This window comes from Stereum hirsutum (assembly GCF_000264905.1).
Source record: "Stereum hirsutum FP-91666 SS1 unplaced genomic scaffold STEHIscaffold_7, whole genome shotgun sequence".
Taxonomy (NCBI): Eukaryota; Fungi; Basidiomycota; class Agaricomycetes; order Russulales; family Stereaceae; genus Stereum; species Stereum hirsutum.
Genome location: NW_006763137.1, coordinates 973996 through 997260, shown reverse-complemented (window position 1 = coordinate 997260; position 23265 = coordinate 973996). Strand labels below are relative to the sequence as shown.

Here is a 23265-nt window from a genome sequence, read left to right as displayed (position 1 = left end):
ACTAGAGTCATTTGTAAACATATGTAAAGGAGTGGATTGTGAAGCAACGGTAGAGCGAAGGGGGGATACGGCATTATTTGAAATTTCTTTCTTTCCTCAAGTGTTTCTCCTCACGTGATCGCACAAAGATGTGGCGAAGTGGCGTGTCGATTCTTATAGCTAATGGGTCGGATGAGGTCGGATGAGGTCGGATGTCGTGAACCTCCTCATCTATGCAGCTGAACGCAAATAATCAGGTACATAGAGCCCGAGAACTATTCCAAATAATAGTAAAATTTGACCGCAGGTCCGTGGTAGAAAAGATCGCTTATGGACAAATAGGTGTATCAAACAGCAAAGTCCTAGTCCAAGTTGCGAAAGCACAAGATACCGATGGTAGAAATACAGATGATGCGTAGGAGATACAGATAGCGTAACAAGCAAACTGAGCATGATGGTCTAGAGGGGACTGGACAGGAAAAGGAAGGAAAAGGCGATGGTGGATGAAATGACGTTGATCATGTATTCGTCCTGAGGAACCGCGAGAAAGCACTCTGGACGGCGATCTTCTTCATGATCGTTGGTTCTTCGGCTATGTGTAACAAAAATCGAGCGTTAGCATTCAAAGAGCCAGTCACGAATGGTATGACGGATAAGCAAGAACGAAACTCACGATCCGCCAGATCCTCGTCCTTCACCTTCCGCTTGATACTATCCATAACCTCTCCAACAGCCGACCTGTCCAGATCATCCCTCGCCTTCATCAAACTTTCCACGAACGCGATGTTCGGACCATGCACCTTCGCGAAACTCCAGAAGGACAAGAACACGAGACTCTTCGACGCCTCCAGCAACGCAAGGATCATCTCCACTACCTCGAAGTACGCCTCGAGTTCCTTCGCCGGTTTCAGCGTGCTGAAGAACGAAAAGGCCTCGCTGACGTCGTCTTTGATACGATCTGTGGCGGCGGGCATCTTGAGCTTGGGTGCGTTGGCGAGGGCGGTGAGGTAGGAGACTAAAAAGGCGTCGAGAAGATCTTCGACGAGGAGCTCGAGTAGGGAGGGGTTCAGATAGGATTGATAATCCGTCATATAATCCCGCATCGTTTCGACGATTTGACGCATGATCCCATCGTACCATCCAGCCTGGAAGAGCTGCTTTGTAGCAGGTTTCAGATCGTTGAAGATGATATCGATGAGTGTCTGCGTGCATTTCTTCGCGACATCGAGGTAACCGTCTATCGCGTCGTTCAACCGCTCGTTGATCGTGATACGGTATTTCTCCGAGACGAGGGGTTCGATGCGTGCGGAGAGGGCTTCTGAGAAATCGGCGGACTTGATCTGGTCGTTCGCGAGCGCGATGATATACTCGACCAAGCCGCCGGGGACTTCTTCCTCCTTGGGTGGGTTGATGTGTTTCTTGTATTCCTGGTCGATGAGTTTCGTCCATTGTTCCTGGATACCGCGCATGACCCGATTTACGTCGGTGACCACCCGTGCAAGGATGAGGCCCTGTCCGCTCTCCGTCGCAGCGTCGACCTGCTGGTTGACCATCTGGAAGAGGATGACCGCGCCCTGCATACCGTAAAGATTGTCTGAGTCCATCTCTGGTGGTTCCGCCCTCGTCGTGAACTCCGACACCTCCGTCTTCATCAAGTTGGCGGACCATTCGTCCAGTTTCGAGATAATGAGCTTGAGATAATCGTCGATGAGAGACTGTTCCTTCCCGTTCAAAATCGGCGGTTCCAGCAGCTCCGGGGCTATCTCCAGCTCCTTCATACTCTTCTTGTACTCCTTCAACCACGCATGCAACGTCAACAGCGCGCTTGCCTCTGGCTCACTCGCCACCAACCTCTCGATCGTCGCTCCGAGGGCCTTATGATACTGTCGCACGAAGTGTGAATATATGTCCCAGTCTGGTGGGAAACAGGGAACGACGTCGGCCTCGACGCGAATGAGGTCTTGGTAGATCCAGCCGAGGTTTTCCAGGAATCCGACGGGGTTACGCTCGTCTTGGAGGTAGGCTTCGTCGAACTTGGCGCGGATGGAGTCGGTGATTTCTTTCATGATTTTGGAACGGTAGTGTTTGATGACGCGCGCATTGGCTTGCATGGATTTAAACTTGGATGCGGCATCCATTTTGGCAGCTTTTTTGACGAGTCGAATGGCGATGGCCTGGGTTTGATTGAAAAGCGAGGTTCAAACGCTGATTAGGAGACAGATATAGCAATAAAAATGAGTATATGTACCTTCTCGTCCTCTTTGCCTTCGATTTCCGCAATCTTGATGAGCTTGATGATAACCTCGGGATGGCCAGCCCTAACAATGGGTAGTAGGTTCTTTGCGAGCTCCAAGATGTACTCATCAAAAGCTTCGATCAAAGTATTGAGCCGTTCGAACATACGCCTGAGCGTAGTCTGTGAATTGATGGATGCCTTCTTGGCTTGGTGCATTGTCTGGTTCCGGAAGCCTTCGAGTTGATTAATTTGGTAGTGAATGCGGAGAAGATTGGGCGCGGAGCCATAGATATCGTTACGGTCTGCATCGAGCATGTCTTCGAGGGCATCAAGACGGGAGTTCATCTCGAGCAGGTTGTTGACCATCTCCTCCGTCTGCTCGAAATTCCTGTGGACCATAGACACCTACCATAGACAACGTTATGCCACCTATTAGTCCATGATTCGGCCCACACGTAGTGAGAAGGAGTGACGCACTCGACTAATCTGATCAAACGTCGCCACATTGTTCTGCGGGTCGCTGCACAACCTATCAATAGTCTCCATCTCGTCCTTCACCGCCTGCACATTATCCCTCGTCCCAAACAACTTCCTCAGACTCTCCCTCGTCGCATCCAGTTGCTCTTTGACACCGCTCTTCAGCCTCGCGTCGATCGATGCCTTCTCCTTCTCCAGCTTCTTGCGAAAAGCTGCGATCTTCATGAGGTCGTCTGGGGACTGAAGGTACTCGCCGACTGCCTGAGCGGCGGAGATGGTGGGTGCTGCCATCGTGTGTTTGGGCTGCCAATGGCCTATTTATGAAGAGGGTATAAGGGTCCGGGGTCCTGCTGTGCAATGCCCAAGCCTGAGGAGGGTCAAGATGATGTCGGCAGTGGGCTGTGTCAATTGACAATTGTGGCGAGGACAAGAACGAGAACCTCCCCGGTTCCGTTGCTCCGTCGCCACGTGGTTTCCTCCGGACGTGTTCATGGATTTGTCATGGATCCCGTCAAAGTTCACGCCACTTTCGACGCGTTTCTCATCCTCCAACATGTCGCTGCTCGCAGCGGGCCCAAAACGCCTGCTTCTCTCTAGACGTGCACATTCATGCTCAAGAAATAGTGCCGTATCTCGCTACTACTCTCAGGCTGCTGAAGGTTCTGCACCAGAAGAATGTGATGTAGTCATTGTAGGAGGAGGTCCGGCAGGGCTGGCTTTGTCGAGCGCATTGGGTATGGGTCCTCATAGTATCAGTATGAAAGAATAACTTAACATCAAATCACCATAGCTTCATCGAACGTAGCGAACAAGACGCTGTCGGTAACTTTAGTTGAGGCTGGAGACCTATCCAAAATACGGGACTGGAATATGCCTCCAGATGCGTACTCAAATAGGGTGAGTTCACTCACGAATGCCACACAAGCCTTTCTCGACAGTAAGTCATAAAGGTTTATTTCCTCGTATCTAACGTACTTACCGCTTATATAGAAATTGGTGCATGGGACCACGTCGATGCATCCAGGACATGTCCCATAGAAGACATGCAGGTCTGTCTTCATGTCAAAACTCCTCACGAACATCTTTGACGGTCCTATTCTGAAAGGTTTGGGACGGTGTATCTGACGCACGAATTGACTTTAATGTCATGCACTTGGGCATGCAACGAACCTCTGAGAGCCCTCAAATGGCACGACTAACAGAAAATCTCAACCTGCAACGAGCCCTCCTACGTCGCCTTTCAAATGCGCCGGGAATTCAGCTGCTTGATAACGCAAAAGTCGCGTCAATCACCCGCGACACGAAGGAGCGAGGTCACTGGCCCCTAGTGCATCTTTCCAACGGAAAGACTCTGAGAGCTCGTCTCCTTGTAAGCTAGCCAATCTTGTTTCCCGTTGAACGTAATCTTGAACTAAAGTGTGTGGTCTGGCGAAGGTCGGTGCTGACGGGCCTAACTCCCCTGTCCGCGCCTACGCACAAATCTCTTCCTACGGCTGGTTGTACCCCACCCACGCCATTGTCGCCACCATGCACCACCCTGCCCGTCCCTTCACTCCCCATACGACAGCATTCCAACGTTTCCTCCCTACCGGCCCTATTGCTTTCTTGCCTCTTTCACCTACCTCTTCTTCCCTCGTATGGTCGACTAAACCTACTCTTGCGGCAATATTGACGAATAAAGAGAAGAGAATGGATACAGACACGAATGGTGAGGTGTTGAGGATGATGATAAACGCTGCGTTCAGGCTACCGGAGGTTTCAATGCGATATTTGCATGAGAGGCTGCTCGAGGCTTCAACCCAGGGAAGAGCTCCTTCCGGAAAAGAAATCCAAGAAGAAGTCCTATTCCGAGAACGTTCACATAACATCGATCCTAATTCTGCCTACGCATCCGCCTCCGTCGACCCCTCCATAGCCAACATCGGTATCCCACCCACGGACGCGCATCTCCTTCCTCCTCTCGTCTCGTCCATCCAATCAGGGACCATTGCATCGTTCCCACTCAGGTATAACCATACAGAGTCGTATATTGGCGAAGGTGAGGGCGCGAGAACGGTGCTTGTGGGAGACGCAGCGCATACGATTCACCCGCTCGCGGGACAGGGGCTGAATATGGGATTAGCGGACGTAGAGTGTTTAGCTCGGTGTATTGAGGGTGTCGTCATGAAGGGTGGGGACATCGGTATGTTGCTTGTTTTATACCTTGCTTGTGTTCAAAATTCTCTTGTGCTGGCGTGCTCATATCTGTGTCCTAGGCTCACACGTCGCTCTGATACCCTACACCCGCGAACGCTACTTTGAAAACCATAAGATCATGTCCGTATGCGACAAGTTGCACAAACTGTACTCCACTACAGCACAACCCGTCGTCTGGGCCCGTTCAGTCGGTCTCGAGGTCCTCAACGAGCTCGACTCGATCAAGGCAGCCATGATGATGTCCGCTGGAGCTTCCCCTTCTTCTACCTCCTCACCCTCTTCCTCTTCCACGTTCTCCACCTTCCCCGGTGCCGAGGTTAGGAGGAATGGGAGGCAGGGGGCAGGGCTAGCGGGAGCGTTGGCGAGTGGGGTGGAGACTGTAGCGGGCGTGAGGAGGTTTGCGGGAGATGCGGGAGTGGTACTGCAGGCGGCGACGGCTGGTGGGCTGCGGGCGTTGGCAGAGGTTGTCGGAAGAGGGTCTGGATCCGGGAGGTGACCTGTGTTATGTGTGAGTCTAGAAGGTGTTGTAGGCTGGTCAGGTCAAACTGTACCCGAGGCTCCAGGACATTCGTGAGGATATAAAGGTTGTTTGTTTACTTTTAATTTGGGTATCTTGGCCGATGTATGATTTGGTAGTTGAGGTGCTGAAAATCTTGCTCCTGCTCGTCTATTTCTGTTTGGGTGGTTCCAGACGCCACAACGTCATGTTCGTTGTCCTCAAAGCTAAACACATTTACTCATTTGCGCTTCTTTGGTCTCTCAATCCGTACGCTAGAGCTAGTTGAGCCTCGCCTTTCTTCAACTTTGCCATACCTTCTCTAGTCAGATTCAGCAATCTTGGGCAAAGAGGATGTCGACGCGTCGCGTCGCGCGCTTGAGCGCTTGAACTTCGACCCGACCCGAACCGCGTTTTTGGAAATTCCCGCCCTCGCCATAAGATATCGTACGATGTGTCCCTCCTGATTTATCACTGTCATTTGTGTGTTTCGAAGTGCACCGTGGGCAGTGGGCACGAGACGCCTCTTCGATTACGAAAGCCTGAGGCTGACAGGATTTTATAACAAAGTCAAACCGCTCAGGGCTCTTCTCTTCGTCGTTCTTTGACTATGTCCGCCGTCGCCAACGGTAATGGCGACCTCCGCCAGCGAAACGTCGCAAAACAGAACGGTAATGGTAATGGTATTGGGAATGGAGCTGCTCATATCACGGAGGAGGGGAGGAAGAGGGACCAGGAGTTGGACAAGCACGATGGGTGAGTTTCTCCCCCCATACCTTGACTTTTTCGTGTCCTTTCGACGTGTAGTATGATTGAGCTTCATGTCGGATGTATTGACTTCAATAACGCGTTATTGCTTTCGTTTCTAGGTATGAGTTCGGTGGACCATGGGGTGTGACAGCGATGATGACTGGGTTCCCCATGCTCATGTATTACCTCTGGATCTGTCTCTGGTTCTATGACGGCCAGATCGTATACCCAAAGTCTGTCGATGGTATCCAACCTTTCCTCCAGCAGATGTGGGCCCACGTCCGTGATGTACGTTCCCTCGCGCTTCTACCTGCACCTATTCATTCGTTAGATAACGAATTGTTACCTTTGAACCCGCGGTATACAGGACGCAAGCCCCAACCTCTACGCATGGAAAGTCTACTCTGGCCTGATCGTCTTCCAACTCTTCCTCGCTTGGGTCATGCCTGGCTACCAACAAGAAGGTCTCCCCGTCCCTTCCCTGGGCTACAAAACCCTCATGTACAACTGCAACGCCCTCCTCTCCATTTACACCACCATGGCTACCGCCGCCTTCCTGCACTACTTCCACATCTTCCGCCTCACCGAGATCATCGACAACTACGGCCACCTCATGACCGTCGCCATGATCTATGGATTCGCGGTCAGTTTCGGAACGTACGCATGGGCAGTGGCGAGGGGAGAGGCAATGCGGATGTCGGGGAATGTCATTTATGATGTATTTATGGGGGCGGCGTTGAACCCGAGGATTGGACCGGTGGATTTGAAGATGTGGGCGGAGGTGAGGATTCCGTGGGTGATTGTGTTCTTCTTGGCGGTCTCGGGTGCGTGCAAGCAGTATGAGCAGTATGGGTATGTGACGCCGGTGAGTTGCAGTTTTTATCGTGAAATCGAGGGAAATGGTGTTTGGTTTGCTCATGGGTTTATCGCTGCCGATTAGAACATGGCTTTCATGTGTCTTGCCACTTGGTTCTACCTTAACGCATGGTACGTACCTTAATATCCCCGCAGATGTTTAGGAGCTGACGCTGACCGTGCTATCCCGCAACGTCGTCGCATAACAGCTGCAAAGGAGAAGAGTGTATCCCTCAGACTTGGGACATGTATCACGAGAAGTGGGGTTTCATGGTTATATTCTGGAATTTCGCCGGTGTGCCCTTCGTGAGTCTCATCTCCTTCCTTACCTTGCCCCGACAAAGGATTGTTTGGACTAACTAAGCTTCAAATATACAGACCTATGTCTACTCTGTCGTCTACATGGCCTCGCATGATCCTTCAAAATACCATTTCTCCATCCCCGGATACATCGCGCTCTACGTCACGCTCTGCACGGCCTACTATGTGTACGTCGTTACCTTTTCTCTCTTCTCTATTCCTCCAAACTTATGTGACATCTGCTTCTGCGTGCAGCTGGGATACCGCCATGTCGCAGAAGAGTCGCTTCAAGATGCAGAACCAAGGAATCTTCCGCTACCGCTGGACTTTCCCTCAACTGCCCTGGGGCACCGTCAACAACCCGGAATACGTACAAACCGCTCATGGGTGCGTGTTTCACTCCCCACTTCCGACTTATCTCGATATTACCATCCGTGAATGCAGCTAATCGCTTTGACTTTGGCTTCAATAATGATAGTAACCGCCTGCTTGTGAGCGGCTGGTGGCGCTACTCCCGCAAGCCGAACTACGTCGCCGACTGGGTCCAGAGCTTCACTTGGGGCTTGGTCGTCGGGACGGCGTCGCCGATCCCGTACTTTTACTCCGTGTTCTTCATCACGGTGCTTGTGCATCGGTGTGGACGTGACTTTGAGAGGTGCGTTAGACTCCGCCTAACTCTACCGTATCAGTGTCCCTCTCCTCGTTCTATTGTCGCCCCCTCCTTGTCCCTTCTGTTCTCTTTCTATGATTACTTGTGGCTGATGCGATTCTCTCACTTTGCAGGTGCGCGAAGAAGTACGGAAAGGACTGGGACCGTTACTGCGAGATCGTCAAGTACAAATTTATACCTGGAATCTACTAGGGCGTACATACCGCCCACTACCTTTCACCGTATGCTCCTCTGCCCACTCATCCCCTCTCCTCGGCGGGGTGGGTGGCGTGATTATGCTGTCCTGCTTGCAATGCGGTAGGCAGTGCATGCGGATAATTGAAAGTAACGTACGATGCTAGAGATGATGCTAATACCAATGCTTATTATTCTGGACGGAGATGTTTGACCTTTCTGTCGCTTCCTTGCCATGCTCATGGGTTGCGGGGTGCTCGTGACCGCCGTCCCATTCACCCGCTTTAGAGACTCGGTTACCAGTCTGGCTCGTGACGGTCAAATATGTACAATGGGCGGCCTCGTCGCTCGAATAGCCACTTACTATTGTGTCCGACAGTTCGTCGGTCGGGGGACACAGAACTCATTTCCTCTCCAAGTTCGATGTGGTTCCGTTCAGTCCAACGTCACCCGCTCGCAAGAATAACAGGCCATCGTCTGTTGCTTTATGAGCCGCCGGGATGGTCCACTTTTAGACCTACTGGCAAAGCGCCCCGTCGCCAGTCGTCAGTCGTCTTGGTCATAATTACCCTACGGCCGCTCGTGCCAGGCTATTATAGATGGGCTAATTTTTTTCGCCGCTGTGATCGCGTGATGGAGAATCTCTCTTTCCTCATCCAGTGGTCCACAAGGCGTTTAGAAATTAGAAAGACTATTCCCGGAATGGGCTTCGATTCCGTCGCCCCACAGGCCTCAGTCACAGATGCAGAGCTCTAAATCGTGAGTTGTGACACCGACAGTGATAGTGATGCGACAGCTCGGGTGCGCTTCGAAGCTTGAATTTTGCACCACTGTGATTACTTTATGTTTTTCTTTGATTTCGGTCTAGGTGGCGAAGGTGCGGATGTGGTGGTGGCGCTTCCTTTTTTTGATTATTGCGTCCTTTGATGCGTTGCCCCCGGGACCGAGCTTGACCGAGCTCGATGGAGGATAGGATCGATGGGAGGTTGTCACAGCTAATCACGGTGGTTGCTGGGAACACTATTGTATGCTTTATTCTGCACTTCTCCCCCTTATGTACTTATTTGGCAGACAAAGGCCAACAACTTCACCCTCCATCAGATCCTCGCCACACACAGCCGCCTCAACGAGTCGGGCCTGTCAGTTTGACTCTGTCACTAAAGAAAAGATGTTCGATTCTCGAGCACCCGAGCAACGTTTGAGGTTCGCAGCCGTCCTATCCTGTCAGTGTCATTGTCAAGCCTACCATTCTTGTTTGCCTGCTAGGACACGAGCTTTCCTTTCTCGAGCACCGACTTGCGGACTTAGAACGGCCTTCACAAGGGACACTGTCAATGGTCCGCATCACGGCTGTTTGTCTGGCTGTCGAGGTACTCCACTGCCACAGGTAATTGACGTCTAGCCATCTCTTCATGGACGAGTCGGGGTAGAGCCTGGTATATAATCCTGCCTGAGACTCCTCGAAGTCCCTAGCTCTCAGATCGTTTTCTGTCCGCCGAGTCGACCCTCATCTAGCTGTTTACCACTCTCCCTATCATCTCTTCGCATCCAGTAATGATGGTCCGCCTCTTCGCTCCACTACTGCTCCTCCTCGCCACCGCCGTTAGCGGCATTATCGCCACTCCCATCCTCCCCCATGCCGAGCTCGCGAAGCGCGACGTGACCACCGATCTGGAAGCTGAACTAGTCCAACTCCATGCTGTTGTCGTTACCTTGCAGACTGGGGTTTCCGCAATCACGAGTACTAGCTCGCCGAACCAAATTGCTGTGAGCGTCGCCGGTCTTTCTTTATAAAGTTGGTGCTGTTATGTTGACTTCTGTTCCTCATCGTTTTGCAGACTTTCAACATCAACGTCCAGGCCGTGCTCAAGGTCGTCGGCGATATTAAAGACACTCTTGTCGTGAGTGTACAATTGCATGGTTCAATCTTATTTGGTACTCATACAAACCTGTCGTTTTGATGTCAGACCGTCGGTACCATTAGCGGCTCCGACGCCACGAGCATTGTCGGCCAACTCGAAGCCATCTTCGGCATAGTTGTATCTACTCTCAACGCCCTCGTGGGCGATGCTAAGGTTGTCGCCAATACCGTCGCAGGGCCAGAGTTGAATGACATTGAGAAGTCCACCGTCGCGCTCGGGAATTCTCTCGATGAATTGGTGGACGCTGTGGTAGGGGATTTGGACGTACGTTTTATTTTCTCCTTCGTGGCGATTGTCCGTGATCGATCTGCAGGCTCATATCTTGGCTATGTTTCTCTCCTCGATAGCCGTATTTGATTGTACTCATCAAGGGGCTTGTGCAAGCCAAAGCGGATTGCCAAAGCGCTGTCACGCTTGCTGAGAACGCGTACCTGCAGGCGTAGTTCGTTGGACATTCTCAGCAGTGTCGAGCTTTATAATTGTTTCTTGAGATCCAGAAGTGGGTTTGGGCAGCGGACAATGTAGTTTAATTTGCTCCCGACTTACGTGTAGTAAACAAAGAGAGATGCTGCTGTACAACAATAATGAATGCCAGGACTGCATTCTCTGATGAAACATCTTGGTGAGCAGACCTGAGTCCGGGATGAGGGTGCCCCAGAATACGTTCCCACGTTGCCTGAAGTTAATGGGACCGGATGTGGCCATCATTGTCCGGTCAAATGCGGCCGTTCGTCAGCGGTGCGGCCTGCGCGCTCTGCTCGAACTCACACGGCAAGTCGCTCGTACCACATCTTTCCAGGTAAGACCCGTTTCGTGCTTGTCTTGCTGAAACCGGACAGCATGCTGAATCAGGTCATCAATGGATCGATTTGTGATATATAAAGGCGACGTCGGGGTTGCCTTGCGACTCTTCTCTTCCCCCACGACGTTAGGCGACTCTTCCGTTTCTCAGACGCCATTCTCTCGACATCCTGGAACGGTCCTGGGCCGACCTAGTGCCGGGGCGTTTATTAAGGGTCTACGGCTGCTTCCACAATTCGCTTGTCTGTGCGACGTGTCTTGACTCTTGAACTCCGACTCGACGAGCATAAAAACGTCTTTTCTGACACCTCTTTGTGAGCGTACTACCTGAATCATGGAGACGTATGTGAACACGACTGTCTAGTGCGTTTTATCCCATCTTTTTCCCTGGACCCTACTCACGTTCCCATCCAACGCCGTCCTCAGCCCTCCACGAGATGCATGGTCGTCTGCCACGCATGAAGCCCTCGTACCCTGGTCTGGCACTTCCGCCTTCAGCGACCTGGCGACCATAAGCCTCGCTCAAGAGCAACTCGACGCCCATGCAAAGTCTGCTGCCATATCTCTCTCCCTGATCCGCTCCCGCCGGAACGCACTGTCTTCCATCTCTCGCCTCCCCGCCGAACTCCTCTCTCACATCTTCTCCTATCTCGTCCTCATCGACCCTCCAGCGGGAAGCGCTTCCTCGGACTCCAGTACGTTGGGCTGGATCCATGTCACGCACGTTTGTAGGGCATGGAGGGAGGTCGCGGTAGGCAACCCTGCGTTGTGGACGATCATACCGTTTGCGGAGAGCGACGAATGGGCGAGCGAGGCGTTGAGGAGGAGTAAGAAGTGTCCGCTCACTGTGAAGGCGAAGTTTGAGAGGGAGGAAGAGTCTCAGGCTTGGGACAAGGACGAACCGCTCGCCGTTGCGTTCTCCGAACTCTATCGTGTACGGAACCTCGACCTGTCCGGCACCCTTGACCATCACGCCGTGACATTACTCGATCGGGGACTGAAGCAGGAGGCCCCCATTTTGGAAAGCCTGAAGCTCAAGTTCAATGGCGTCCTCGGAGCACCGATGTACACCTATCCTGAGGCTCTCGTCGCCCCGAGACTCAGAGAAATTTCCCTTCACGGCATCGCACCCCCGTTCACTTCCATAATGAGCCTCACGAAGCTGACCTACCTCGAAATCCGTAAACCACCCGGTCCACGACTGGAACTCCATGGCCTTCTCGATCTCCTCGCCTCACAACCTGCTCTCGAAACCTTAATCCTCCAATCCGTAATGCATCCGCCAGGCTCAGCATTCCACGTCGCCGATCCTCGCCGCGTCAGTCTCCCACACCTTCACAAATTCCTGTTCGCGGGTTGGTTGCACACCTGCGCTTACCTCCTAAGGCACCTGGGAATCCCACCCGCCGCGGCGGTGACGTATGAACTCGGTTGCCTGGACGGACCCGCGGAACCGTATCTCTTGGAATTCTTCAGGTATCTGGCGCCGCATTCCGGAGTTTATGAGGTGGAGGGAGGAAATGGCGCGATGACGAGGCCGATGAGGGCGTTGGCGGTGAGAGGGGCGGATTGTAGGTGTATCAATATCAGGGGTTGGGACTGGGACGACACGCGCGGATTGCCCATCTCTGTTTCTGGTGGCGCCACATCTATTGGCAACAGCAACGCCACCTCCTCGAGCGCGCTCAAAGATATCGACGAGCCGAAAATCCAAGTCACACTCAACCCGACCTCCCGTTTCCTCCCTGACTTCATCTCCGAGATGTTCCTTAACCTCTGCCACTCGCTCTATCTCGATGAAATGCAGGTCTTGAGGGTGTTTTTCGATCAGGTCGCGTTTGGGCCGGAGTTGTGGGGACAGGCGTTGGGGAGGGCGAGGAAGTTGGTGAGCTGTGAGTTGAGTGGGCCGAGCGCGCCTGGGTTCGTGAGGAAGTTGGGAATGGTACCGCCCCCGGTGCAGCTACCGCAGAGGACCGATATGACGCTGGCTATGGCGTTGGAAGGGGCTTCGGGTGGAGGTGTGAGTATGGATATGGGCGAGGAGAACGATCAAGGGGGACTTCAGTCGAATGCAATGGACGCTGCGATGGACGCCTTCATTTCAGTGGACAACTCGGATGATGCGCTTTCAGGATTCACGTCCCTTGCACCTAACGCGAATACTGGGAGCCCATCGGCACAGTCCTCTTCCGACTCGATCAACCGCGAAAACCTCTTCCTCCCGAACTTGCAACGTCTCTGGCTCCAAGAAGTCGACTTCTCCGCGCACCTCCCCGGAATCACTCGCTGTCCCGCCATGGCTCACAGTACCAATTCCAACGCCACCACAAACACCGGCTCGGACTCGATCCTCTCGCCTGCGCGGTTGAGGTTGAGGAAGGCGAACGGGGGCGTGCTCAGGGAGTTGAAGTTCACGAAGTGTGTGGTCGATCAGGCGACGGTGCAGGCGCTGAAGGATGCGAGCGCGAGTCTCGCGTCGGGTTCGAGTTCTGGTCAGGGCGGCGGGGCTGGGGCTGAGGGGCTGGGGATGAATGTTATTTGGGATCAGTGGGCGGGGTATGCGCATGGACACGGACATACACATCATTTCGTGCATCCGCATACGCACCCACACGGCCACGGAGTTGGCGTTGGCGGAGGTGGAGTCGTAGGTGCCGGTGGTACTGGCGGAGCAGCAGCAGCAGCAGCGGGAGGTGCCGCTGGCGGTGGAGCCGCAGGAGGTGCTGGAGGTGCTGGCGGTGGGCATGTCATCCAACTGGCGAGCGTGCCCGTTATTCCGGTGACGGTGCAGCAGGGGATGTCGGTCACGGTCTCGCATCCGGGGGTGAACTTGACGATTCATGTGCAGCATCAGCACCACGGGCATGGACATTTACATACGCACCCTCATCCGCATCACGCACAGGCCCATCCTCTTCTCAATCAACAACCTCATCCTCATCCCCAGGCACTTCAGGTTCAGCAGCAGCAGCATCCTCTTACGCATCCGCTTTCACAGCAGCAGCAGCAACAGCATCCACACCCGCATCCGCCCCAACAACAACAACATCACCACCCACAACAGCATCTCCAATTGCAGCACGTCCACCAACACCCTCAGCATCCGCTCATCCACCACGTTCAGCACCCGCATGCACCCGCTCCGGCGCAGACTCAGCAGCAGCAATATCTGCAGCAGTATGTCCAGGCGATGCAACAGCACCAGCAGCAGGTCGCGCAGGCTCAACAGCAGCAATTGGCCCAGCTCGCGCATGTGCAGCAGCATCAGCAACAGATGCAACAGCAGCAGCAACTTCAGCAGCAAATTCAGCAGCAAATTCAGCACCAGGTTCAGCACCAGGTCCAGCACCAGGTTCAACAGCATGTCCAGCAGCATCAGCAGACTCAGCAGCTGATGCCGCAGCCGTTCCAACCGAATCAGCACGCCCAACAGTTGGCGCAGGCGTTGTTGCAGCATGAGATGCAGACGCAGGCGCAGGGTCAAAGTCAGGGTCAGGGAGTGGCTCAGTTCCAGATGCAGGACCAGGGCGGGAATCAGGGTGGGGACGACGGGCAGGGACAGTCGACTTGATAGTTCGAGCATTGGACGAAGGGGACGAAGAGGGGATGGATATACCTTTGGTGGTCTTTGGACGAGTAAGTATCTTGAGATGACATATAATGCACACGGATACGAACAAGGGGATCAAGGACACTCCGCTGATTTTGGGTCTTTGCCTGCCTGCAATTTGTTTTATGCTTTCCCTGTGTTCGGGTCCTGTATTTTTTGGGGGCTTTTGGTGTCTTGGGATATAACATACGTATACCTTGTGACTTGTTCATCGTATTATACTTTGCTGTATTTATTGGAGCCTCTCGAATTGTGAAGTCATATCGTAACGTACACTCTTATACCGGGTTTTACACGCATCCTGTGTGGTTTTTGAGCGTGCTTCATCCATAATGATATGCGGCTTTATGTGGTGTGATTTCTGGTGGACCAGCGCGTAAATTACAAGCGCACGTCGACGCGACTCGTCTCAAACTTCCACTTCATCTCAGGATTACTACTCGTTCTGGCACCTCCTGAACGTTTGACGAACGATTTGGCCAGATCAACCACTCGTTTCAGAGCCTATCCTCTTCGGTCCTATCTTTCAGGCCATAGCACTACGGTCATTGACGACTGACTCGCACCGGGCCTTTTGACAACACTTTCTTGCCTTGGTCCGCTCCGTTCGGGAGACTTCCTCGCTGCTCCCCCTGTATTGGTTTATCATAATTTCGGGCCAACCATGTCTCGTGCGGCAAAAGCGACCCTAGCTGCGTCTATTGTGGCTACAACTTTCACTGTCTGGTTCGTGCACTATCAACAGCAGCAAGAACATGAGGTGCGTTTATCCTTACTACTTATGCCGGTGCTTCACCATACTGATCATCCACAACTCGCTACTATGGTCCTGTGGGTCTTTCGACATGCAGACGATGTACAAGGGCGTGCTACGCGATGACGAGCGGAGAAAGGAGAAGATGAAGCAGAGACAGTTGGAGTTTGAGGAGTCGCAGAGGAAGAGGGCGGTGTATGAGAGCGTGCAGAAAGTAGAGACGGAGGGAGCTATACCCTCAGGGGCATCAAGGTAGCATTGAATTATGCTTGGGTCGTTCATGCTATGAATAGCTATTTTCTGGTCATGCCGATGTTTTGACGGAGAAAGTGGATCAAGCTTCAGCGATAATTGTCAGAGGTACGTCGCCTAAGGAGACGATGGGGGAGATATGAGCAATGATCTTATGCTGGGCATGCTCTAAATTATGCTTAAGATACACCGCCTAGCCATAGCGATCTCTGTACGGACAGAACGGATGTATGGGCGGAAAGTAAAAGGTCACTTCTTGCAGAGATCATATCATATCATATTGGAGGGTACTGGAACCGAGTCCGAGTCCTTGTTTCAACCTAATTTCAACCGTCTCTCTTGTGATGGACACAATGCTCAATCATCTGCCAATTCGGGGTGGGCCACTCTTTAGGCATCACATTCGGTGTTTAAGCGTGTTGGCGAATGTGTAGATGGAGTGCTTGTTGGCGCGTTGAACTGTGGCCTATGAGTGTTTAGAGGGCGGTCATAATCATATGTGAACACTGAATATATTGTCTTCAAGCGATCAGCCCTCATCCATCGCTTCCTCTGTCGCTTTCCACCACGCCACAGGTCCCAACCCCTGCTCCGCTATCGAGCACTGCACCCCCAGAGCAAGAAGTCAATATCAAGTCACGGTGTTCCATGTCTCATTCCCAAACGGAAGATAGCTCTTGGACTCAGAAAAGATGGATAGACGCATACCGTGACATTATATGGCGGTCTCCTCGCCTCCCTTACGACTTGTATCCCCTCCTGCGCCTTCGGTGGTCCAGGCTCATCGTCGTAGAACTCGTCTGTCTCTACTCGCACGCGTACGATCTCGCCCTGGTCGATGTACATACGTTCGGAAGTTGGAGAGTCGAGGAGCTCGTGAGTTGTGGCGGTGGCCTCGGCGCTGGGTAGCCAGAAATGAGCGCGTTCGTTTACGTCGCTAGATATGTGATGGGATAGTGTGAGCAAAAGATAGAACAGAGAAAGGGCCGATGTAGTGATGAAGTGAGTAGGAGGAACATAGTGGAAGGAACATACAAAGCAGATGGTTGCGGGAGGTAATTCAGTGGAATCCACATGTCTTCGAAAAAGCCCACGGATACTAGAAGGATGAACGAGTAGCACTTGAGTACTTGCGACTGCAGAATTGAAATAAGGAGTACGCACGATGGATCCCGTCCTCGTCTGAAGACTTGACCTTCGCTAGGATCACCTCCGAGGGAAACGGTCGAAAGACGGTCAACCTAAACACAACTACACTCTGCATACCTCAGCACACTGCCATCCTAGGCGAATATGTGGGCCATAACCACTGCTACTGCAACAAGACCGGACAACAACGTACCTGCATACCAGAGAAACCCATCCCCGTACCGGACCTTCCCCTCCCCAGCCTCGGCTATGTCAAAGACACATATACACAGACCAACATCATGGAGAACTTTGTTGGCGTATTTTTTGTTGAGTTCAGTTATGAGAGCTTGTTCTGGTGGAAGGCCGAAGTGAGAGGGTTGGATTGGGATGGTGTCCTGTACGAGGAAAGTAAGAACAGATTTCAGTTCATGCTCGCCACACATGAATAAGATTACGACAAACCTTGATGATGGAAAGGACAAACATATGGACACTGAATGGAGACCAGTACTTTAGGATCTGACTGACTCGTTCGTCTAGCCACACAGAACTAAGGGATGGCAAACTTTAAGTGGTGGGTGGGTGAGGGAAAGCAGTCAACCTTCAAAGATCTTCCCCTTTACGGACTATCTAATCTTCGGGGCCACGTGATTTTACGTCAGGTCAAGAAATTGCAGTCCAAAATTGCAGCCGTCGCGACTCGCGGCCAAATCGAACGCGCTCCATTCGTTTCCCCTCTCCTCGTCGCCCTCCCCCTCACTTCCAAAGTCCGTGTGCAAAGCGGAACTTCGTATCTCTAATCAAATCCGACGCGTACAGACAAGGTATACTGTTGAATTTGACACAATCCAAGATGTCTGCGTCAACGTCTACTGCTGCTTCCCCACCCCCGCAAGCTACTTCGTCTACGAACAGTGGTTGGTTGCCTGCGAAATCGGCCACGCACTTTCTGGCTGGAGGGTGCGTCCTCATTACATATGCGTCGCGCAAACACTAAACGGTATACCTCTGATATAGGCTTGGGGGAATGTGTGGAGCCATCGTCACCAGTCCGTTCGACGTCGTAAAGACTCGACTGCAGTCTGATCTGTTCAAGCAAAAGCACACAGCAGTAAATGTGGTCGGTGACTCTGGTGTCTTGGTTGCACGACGATCAGTAGGGCTCCTATGGCATTTTGTTGAGACAGCACACATCATCCGGTGCGTACTCATATATGTTTACTCATCGACCCACATCCAGTCCTCACATTTCACCTCGACCGCGATGACTACAGGGATATTGCACGAGACGAGTCAGCACGAGCCTTGTTCAAAGGTCTTGGACCAACACTGGTTGGCGTCGTCCCCGCTCGTTCCATCAACTTCTTCACCTACGGCAACGGCAAACAAGTTATTGCCAATAATTTCAATAACGGCGTAGAGAACTCCTATGTCCACCTATGTGCTGCTGCCGTTGCAGGTATCGCCACCGGAACCGTGACGAATCCCATTTGGGTCGTAAAGACCCGTCTTCAACTCGCACAACACCATCGACCGCCAATTCCATCCCCAGCAGCCCTGTCTGGCGTGGTCCCGATACAGCGAGCGTCGTTTTTTGGAGGAAGTTTGAGTATGATTAAGGAAATCTGGAAGGAGGCTGGGATTAGAGGGTTCTACAAGGGGCTGAGCGCCAGTTATCTCGGGGTTACTGAAGGAACGATCCAGTGGGTCTTATATGAGAGGCTGAAGAAGCTATCAGCGAATACGGAGGGGAAGGGAGGTGTTGCAGAGTGGTTGGGTATGCTTGGGAGTGCAGGGACGGCAAAATGTGTGGCTAGCTTGATCACCTATCCACATGAGGTGCGCTATGATATTTTCTGGGCCACAGTGGCAGAACGCTGATCAACTTCCTCGGTTTGTGCGAATAGGTCCTCCGGACACGACTGAGACAACCGGTCGTGAATGGGAAGGTTAAGTATACCGGTCTTTGGCGGACGCTCCAGATAGTCATCGCGGAAGAGGGAGCCCATTCGTTATACGGTGGCCTGACTGCCCATCTTATGCGAGTGGTACCGAATGCTGCGGTAATGTACTCGATATATGAGGGTGTTCTCCGCTGGAATCAGTGATCGGACCCTTCCCAGTCCTCATCCGCCTCTTTGTTCGTTCTTTGTCTCGGATCAGAATCGTTCCCTCGTATTTCTATCATAGAGGAGCATAGACCGTATTCTTATCTTTCAACCTTTCCACCTTTATTCTACTTACCATACTTTTTGCATGCTCTCCTCTGGGTCTTCTGATATCGTTGCACATCCCCATGCTCTCTCTCCGACTACTGCGCCATTATGATCATCACCCCCTCAAAAGTACAGCTTCGATCTCTCATGCACCCACTCAGCCTCGTCTTCGCTGCATCATCTGTATTTTACACCGCATTTGCTTACGAGATCCCCGTTCACCTCCCACCACCGCTCCATACCACGTATATATGCCATATAATTGCATGTGCATCTTCACATTGCTTGAATGTTGGGTTCGACGGCGCAACATTTGTCAAGGCCAGTTTGACCAGGCCCTCACCCGGGACCAAGTCTTTGATACCTTTGCCTGTCCTAGTTTGTTGTGAAGCTCTTCTAGATGCAGTCCATCAGGATATTTGTCCAGGTCTTCAGGTCGAGGTATGGCGAAAAGATGCTGCTGTGCCACCCAGAATCTCATGATTCGGAGCGTTCGCGGCGGGCCGAGATGTTGGAGCGCTGAGTGGCGCGCGGTAAGTCAAGCGCCGAACGGAGCGAAAGCTTTTCTCTTCAGGCCATCACCGACCTCCTTATTATCCTCAGAGGCCCTCGTTTTCCAACGCTGCCTCGCTCGTTCATCATGGGCTCGACAGACATCCCACCCTTCATGGCCTACAACCCAACGGTACACCCAAATGGCACTGCGCTCTCCTTTACGCCGCCTTCACTGATCACGTCCTACCCGTTCTACTATACGACGCGTCCCACCGTGTTTCCAGGCATCTCAGACCAGACGACCTCCCTTGCTGCTCCAGTCATCGCATACTGGGTCTCGTCGCTCTTTTTCCACGTGCTTGATATATCCGAATGGAAGTGGCTCGATAAGCACAGGCTGCACGAGAGCGCGGAGGTGAAGACGAGGAATTTGGTGACGAGGGCGCAGGTGATCAAGGCGGTCATCTTCCAGCAGGCTATCCAGACGCTGCTCGGTGTGTTTTGGATGACGGACCATGGCAGTAAAATAGACCACGCAGCAGAGATGCAGAAGTTGGCGGTGGGCATGGCAAAGGTGCTGTCGTCGTTCGCAGACACAAACACGGTACAGGGCTTCTTGGACACTGCTGGAGGTGAATTCGCATACTATGCGTACTGGTGGTTCATTCCCATTGCCCAATTCTTATTTGCTGCGTACGTGTCCATACTTTCCCATCAACATACTTTGGAGTCTTTCTGACAGGAGTTTTACTGTCTCTTCGGTGTTTCCGTGGTTCGTTCCTACAGCTTCATCATGGACACATGGCAATACTTCCTCCATCGTGCCATGCACGTCAACAAATTCCTCTACAAGCACCTTCACTCTGTACACCACCGACTCTACGTCCCGTACGCGTTCGGCGCACTCTACAACCACCCCCTCGAGGGCTTCCTCCTCGACTCTCTGGGTGCTGCGCTCGCCGAGGCCCTCGCCGGTCTGACTATTCGCCAAGCCGCACTCTTCTTCCTCTTCTCGACATGCAAAACCGTCGATGACCATTGCGGGTACAATTTGCCCTGGGACCCGTTGCAGATGATCAGCGGGAATACGGCGGACTATCACGACATTCATCATCAGGTTCGCATATATTTTCCTGCTTATCTTGCATTATCCTCTCCCTATCCGGTCGAACGAACTGCTAACTCGGTGGGGCATTGTTTCCAGGTCATCGGCATCAAGTCGAATTTCTCCCAGCCGTTCTTCATACATTGGGATGTCATTCTCGGCACACGGATGACAAGGCAAGATATCGTCACTCGCAGAGAAAAAGTCCGCAAGGCCGAATGAACGTTCTCGATGTCACTCTTGCCAAACCTTCCATTGTTGTCGTTGCCGCCGTATTTATGTTCTTGATCCACGTCCATCCTCTGCGTGCCCGCCGGTCTTGTTGTTTGCCCCAGGATACTCCCCGCTACTGTTATAATTAAACTTCTACACATATATCAGCCCCATCGTCGCTCGCTTCGAAACGCGTACATATGCACACATACGCCCGTATATCCTACGTCTGGGTCCATTCCTTCTTTCTGAGTTACCCCGCTACTCCTTGTATACGTATGGTTCTACTCGGCCTTCTCGCAGCTTCGTATTCGTATTCAGGTACCTTACATATCCTTGCGTATATAACATTATTCTCCTCGGCTGTAATGTGTCGCATATGGTGGTTGGTGACATGAGCCTGCTCGGGTGATAGGAATGGCAGCTTGAGGGACAACTCTGGCTTGCTTTAGCTTCTTTATTCTTCCAAATTTGAGGAATCGTCTACTCCCGTTTCCAAAACTATTTATAATAATCACGATGAGAGTACGCAAAGGACTCGGAGGTGGCAATGTTGTGGCAATACAATGGCAGAGTGGCGTCAGGTGCCTGATTTCCAGACACCGGACGTTTCCGGCAGGGTGCCGCCACGCTGGCCCACGGCGCGGACTGGTTCAAACTTCTTTCTTCCAAACCAACTTGGAACGGGGCCAAACTAACGGCGTCGCGACGGCAAACTGACCGCGTCGTTCCTACCCGTGTCTATACCGCTCTTACCACCTTCTGCCCAGATGTCCCACGTCAGTGCTCTCTCGTTGGCGAGCGACACGACCGCCGCTGCCCCGCACATTCCGGACGACTACGAGACAAAGGCTTACTAGGGCCACGGCATCACTACGGACGGCGACCATCCCATCCTGGTCTACCGCTCCGACTACCAGTCCACCCCGTTCCCCAAGCCGTCGGGCCGATACGCCCACCTCCCTGTCAAGTCCATTCGCGGTGTCTTCAACACGCCGCTCAATGCTGCCTGGCCCGTCGTCGGTCCTGCTATTTGCGACATCCTCAAGGCGTTCCACCTGCGTCGCTGGTCCATCGACCCGGCTCGTTTCTACACCCATGGCCTGGAGGGGGACGAAGCTCAGGGCACTCTTGGTCCCGTTGTTGTCTGGATCGGGGTGTTGCCCGGCTCTACCTCGACCGAGACCGCCCATGACATCTCGCAGACGATTCTCGCGCTCCTCCGCGATAACGACATCCAGGACGTGGTCGTGGAATTTAGAGAGTCTGAGACCGAGCAGCTGGTCGGCCCTCCTCTCCTACGCCACGTCGGTACCACAAACGCCACCCACCACGTTCGCCGCTTCCTAACTGCTCTCCTCGGCATCCCACTCACAACGAAGGAATGCGAGGACGAGGACGTGCAGGGCACGCTGACGCTCTGGTTTCATGAAAACCGCGACAAGAATGGCGAACAGAGCAACCGGGTGTTGGGGCTTACCTGCTGCCATGTGCTCCGGCCCAAGACGACTACGACATACGAGTTCAGAGGTGGAGGCGACCAAAACTTGGTACGAGTCGGCGGGATGAGTCGCTTCCAGCAGGGGCTGGACGGTATCACTGAGGCTATCGCGGATCACAGCCTTGTAGCTAACTACCTTACCCGCGAATACGCCGAACTTCAGGCGAATGAGCAGGACGACAAGACGACGAGTGAGAGCGAGAAGATTTGGCAGAAGTTGGTGGAGGAGAAGGAAGCTGTCACCGCTCTCGAGGCTCTCTACAAAGAAGTCATTGATTCCTGGTTCAATCTCAGGCTTCAGCGCAACATTGGCTACGTCGAATACGCACCCGCTATCTCTGTCGCCGACGACACTCGCTATACGGCTGACTGGGGTGTTTTCGTCGCGGCCGAGGCGATCGTCAAGCCACACTTTGAAGGCAATGTCGTTGACCTTGGTCGGTGCTTTTCTATTTCTCGCATCTTCCATCTTTGACCAACGCTTCCTTTGTTCAGGCTCCAAGTACACTCCTCAGGAGCTCACTGCCATGTTCTGTCCGATGGCTGGCGGTCGCAACACCTTCAAGTTCCCCACACAGCGTAAGTTGCGCATCGTTGCTTGCGCGACGGAGGACGACCTCGCCCACCCCGCTGAGTTCGACGCTGACGGCCAACCTTGCCTCATCGTCGGCAAGGACGGTAACACCACCGGGCTGACGGTCGGGCGCTATGCCGGAATGGTGTCCTTCCTCGAGAACGAGGTTGGTGTCGTGTCCCGCGAGCTCGGTATCTACAACACAGGCCTCAAGGCGGTCGAGCCCTTCTCCAAGAAGGGTGATTCCGGCTCCATCGTCTGGCATATGCGCGACGGTAAGGCTCATATGGTCGGACAGCTGCACTCGGGTCGCAACAAGGGAGTCAGGGCTGGAAACTATCTTACCTACGCCACCCCGGCGTGGTACCTCCTCGAGCAGGTCAAGTCCAAATACGAGTACGCCGACTTTTACCGCTCTGCCTGGTAGATTCGAGGGCAGTTCGCCCAAGGTTCGTCTCTTCCTTTCGTCCATGCTTCTGTACACACGACTAACGACATTGGCGAGCAGTTCTTGTCGTCTCCTCGCACGTATTCGCTCCGCCATTATGCCCCCCCCCC

General features: G+C 53.0%; 8 protein-coding genes across 8 annotated transcripts; 6 read left to right on the top strand and 2 right to left on the bottom strand.

Moving 5' to 3' along the window:
- Window positions 1-179: 179 nt before the first annotated feature.
- Window positions 180-3022, bottom strand: STEHIDRAFT_97324 (exocyst complex component Sec6). The gene is made up of 4 exons (XM_007304230.1): window positions 2693-3022; window positions 2228-2620; window positions 653-2153; window positions 180-571 (listed from the first exon to the last, which is right to left on the bottom strand). The coding sequence occupies exons 1-4, from the start codon at window positions 2981-2983 to the stop codon at window positions 498-500; spliced, it is 2259 nt and encodes a 752-aa protein (XP_007304292.1). The 5' UTR covers window positions 2984-3022; the 3' UTR covers window positions 180-497.
- Window positions 3023-3244: 222 nt separating this feature from the next.
- On the top strand, window positions 3245-5528 carry STEHIDRAFT_121516 (ubiquinone biosynthesis hydrox; the record flags this gene model as incomplete). Its single annotated transcript, XM_007304229.1, has 6 exons — window positions 3245-3426; window positions 3483-3629; window positions 3683-3741; window positions 3798-4061; window positions 4127-4874; window positions 4948-5528. Coding segments are annotated over 6 exons (1837 nt in total), but the record flags the coding sequence as incomplete, so codon positions are not given.
- A 392-nt stretch (window positions 5529-5920) lies between these two features.
- STEHIDRAFT_79157 (ERG4/ERG24 ergosterol biosynthesis protein) lies at window positions 5921-8412 on the top strand. Its single transcript, XM_007303977.1, has 9 exons — window positions 5921-6140; window positions 6254-6422; window positions 6502-6999; window positions 7075-7121; window positions 7199-7295; window positions 7368-7477; window positions 7545-7676; window positions 7768-7944; window positions 8073-8412. Exons 1-9 carry the CDS (start codon window positions 5995-5997, stop codon window positions 8149-8151), a joined length of 1455 nt encoding a protein of 484 aa, XP_007304039.1. The 5' UTR covers window positions 5921-5994; the 3' UTR covers window positions 8152-8412.
- Window positions 8413-10937: 2525 nt separating this feature from the next.
- Window positions 10938-14753, top strand: STEHIDRAFT_168572 (uncharacterized protein). Its single transcript, XM_007304228.1, has 2 exons — window positions 10938-11219; window positions 11283-14753. Exons 1-2 carry the CDS (start codon window positions 11191-11193, stop codon window positions 14425-14427), a joined length of 3174 nt encoding a protein of 1057 aa, XP_007304290.1. The 5' UTR covers window positions 10938-11190; the 3' UTR covers window positions 14428-14753.
- Window positions 14754-15130: 377 nt separating this feature from the next.
- STEHIDRAFT_156928 (uncharacterized protein) lies at window positions 15131-15476 on the top strand (the record flags this gene model as incomplete). The annotated part of the gene is made up of 2 exons (XM_007304227.1): window positions 15131-15226; window positions 15318-15476. 2 exons carry the CDS (start codon window positions 15131-15133, stop codon window positions 15474-15476), a joined length of 255 nt encoding a protein of 84 aa, XP_007304289.1.
- Window positions 15477-16001: 525 nt separating this feature from the next.
- Window positions 16002-17169, bottom strand: STEHIDRAFT_168571 (polymerase III polypeptide H; the record flags this gene model as incomplete). Its single annotated transcript, XM_007304226.1, has 6 exons — window positions 17066-17169; window positions 16815-16998; window positions 16637-16723; window positions 16508-16571; window positions 16181-16409; window positions 16002-16076 (listed from the first exon to the last, which is right to left on the bottom strand). Exons 1-6 carry the CDS (start codon window positions 17087-17089, stop codon window positions 16002-16004), a joined length of 663 nt encoding a protein of 220 aa, XP_007304288.1. The 5' UTR covers window positions 17090-17169.
- Window positions 17170-17315: 146 nt separating this feature from the next.
- On the top strand, window positions 17316-19055 carry STEHIDRAFT_147161 (mitochondrial carrier). The gene is made up of 4 exons (XM_007304225.1): window positions 17316-17563; window positions 17621-17803; window positions 17878-18442; window positions 18511-19055. The coding sequence occupies exons 1-4, from the start codon at window positions 17457-17459 to the stop codon at window positions 18709-18711; spliced, it is 1056 nt and encodes a 351-aa protein (XP_007304287.1). The 5' UTR covers window positions 17316-17456; the 3' UTR covers window positions 18712-19055.
- Window positions 19056-19400: 345 nt separating this feature from the next.
- On the top strand, window positions 19401-23134 carry STEHIDRAFT_97308 (uncharacterized protein; the record flags this gene model as incomplete). The annotated part of the gene is made up of 5 exons (XM_007304224.1): window positions 19401-20007; window positions 20101-20431; window positions 20519-20859; window positions 21493-22570; window positions 22629-23134. The coding sequence occupies exons 3-5, from the start codon at window positions 20833-20835 to the stop codon at window positions 23132-23134; spliced, it is 1611 nt and encodes a 536-aa protein (XP_007304286.1). The 5' UTR covers window positions 19401-20007; window positions 20101-20431; window positions 20519-20832.
- Between the last annotated feature and the right edge of the window lie 131 nt (window positions 23135-23265).

Coding starts and splice junctions, on each gene's coding strand:
- STEHIDRAFT_168572 (XM_007304228.1), top strand. CDS start 11,191: ATGGAGACGTATGTGAACACGACTGTCTA. Junction 11,220..11,282: donor TATGTGAACACGACTGTCTA/GTGCGTTTTATC, acceptor CGCCGTCCTCAG/CCCTCCACGAGATGCATGGT.
- STEHIDRAFT_97324 (XM_007304230.1), bottom strand. CDS start 2,983: ATGGCAGCACCCACCATCTCCGCCGCTCAGGCAGTCGGCGAGTACCTT. Junction 2,154..2,227: donor AAGGCAAAGAGGACGAGAAG/GTACATATACTC, acceptor AATCAAACCCAG/GCCATCGCCATTCGACTCGT. Junction 572..652: donor GGACGAGGATCTGGCGGATC/GTGAGTTTCGTT, acceptor TGTTACACATAG/CCGAAGAACCAACGATCATG.
- STEHIDRAFT_147161 (XM_007304225.1), top strand. CDS start 17,457: ATGTCTGCGTCAACGTCTACTGCTGCTTCCCCACCCCCGCAAGCTACT. Junction 17,804..17,877: donor GAGACAGCACACATCATCCG/GTGCGTACTCAT, acceptor CGATGACTACAG/GGATATTGCACGAGACGAGT. Junction 18,443..18,510: donor TGATCACCTATCCACATGAG/GTGCGCTATGAT, acceptor TTGTGCGAATAG/GTCCTCCGGACACGACTGAG.
- STEHIDRAFT_79157 (XM_007303977.1), top strand. CDS start 5,995: ATGTCCGCCGTCGCCAACGGTAATGGCGACCTCCGCCAGCGAAACGTC. Junction 6,141..6,253: donor GAGTTGGACAAGCACGATGG/GTGAGTTTCTCC, acceptor TTTCGTTTCTAG/GTATGAGTTCGGTGGACCAT. Junction 7,000..7,074: donor AGTATGGGTATGTGACGCCG/GTGAGTTGCAGT, acceptor GCTGCCGATTAG/AACATGGCTTTCATGTGTCT.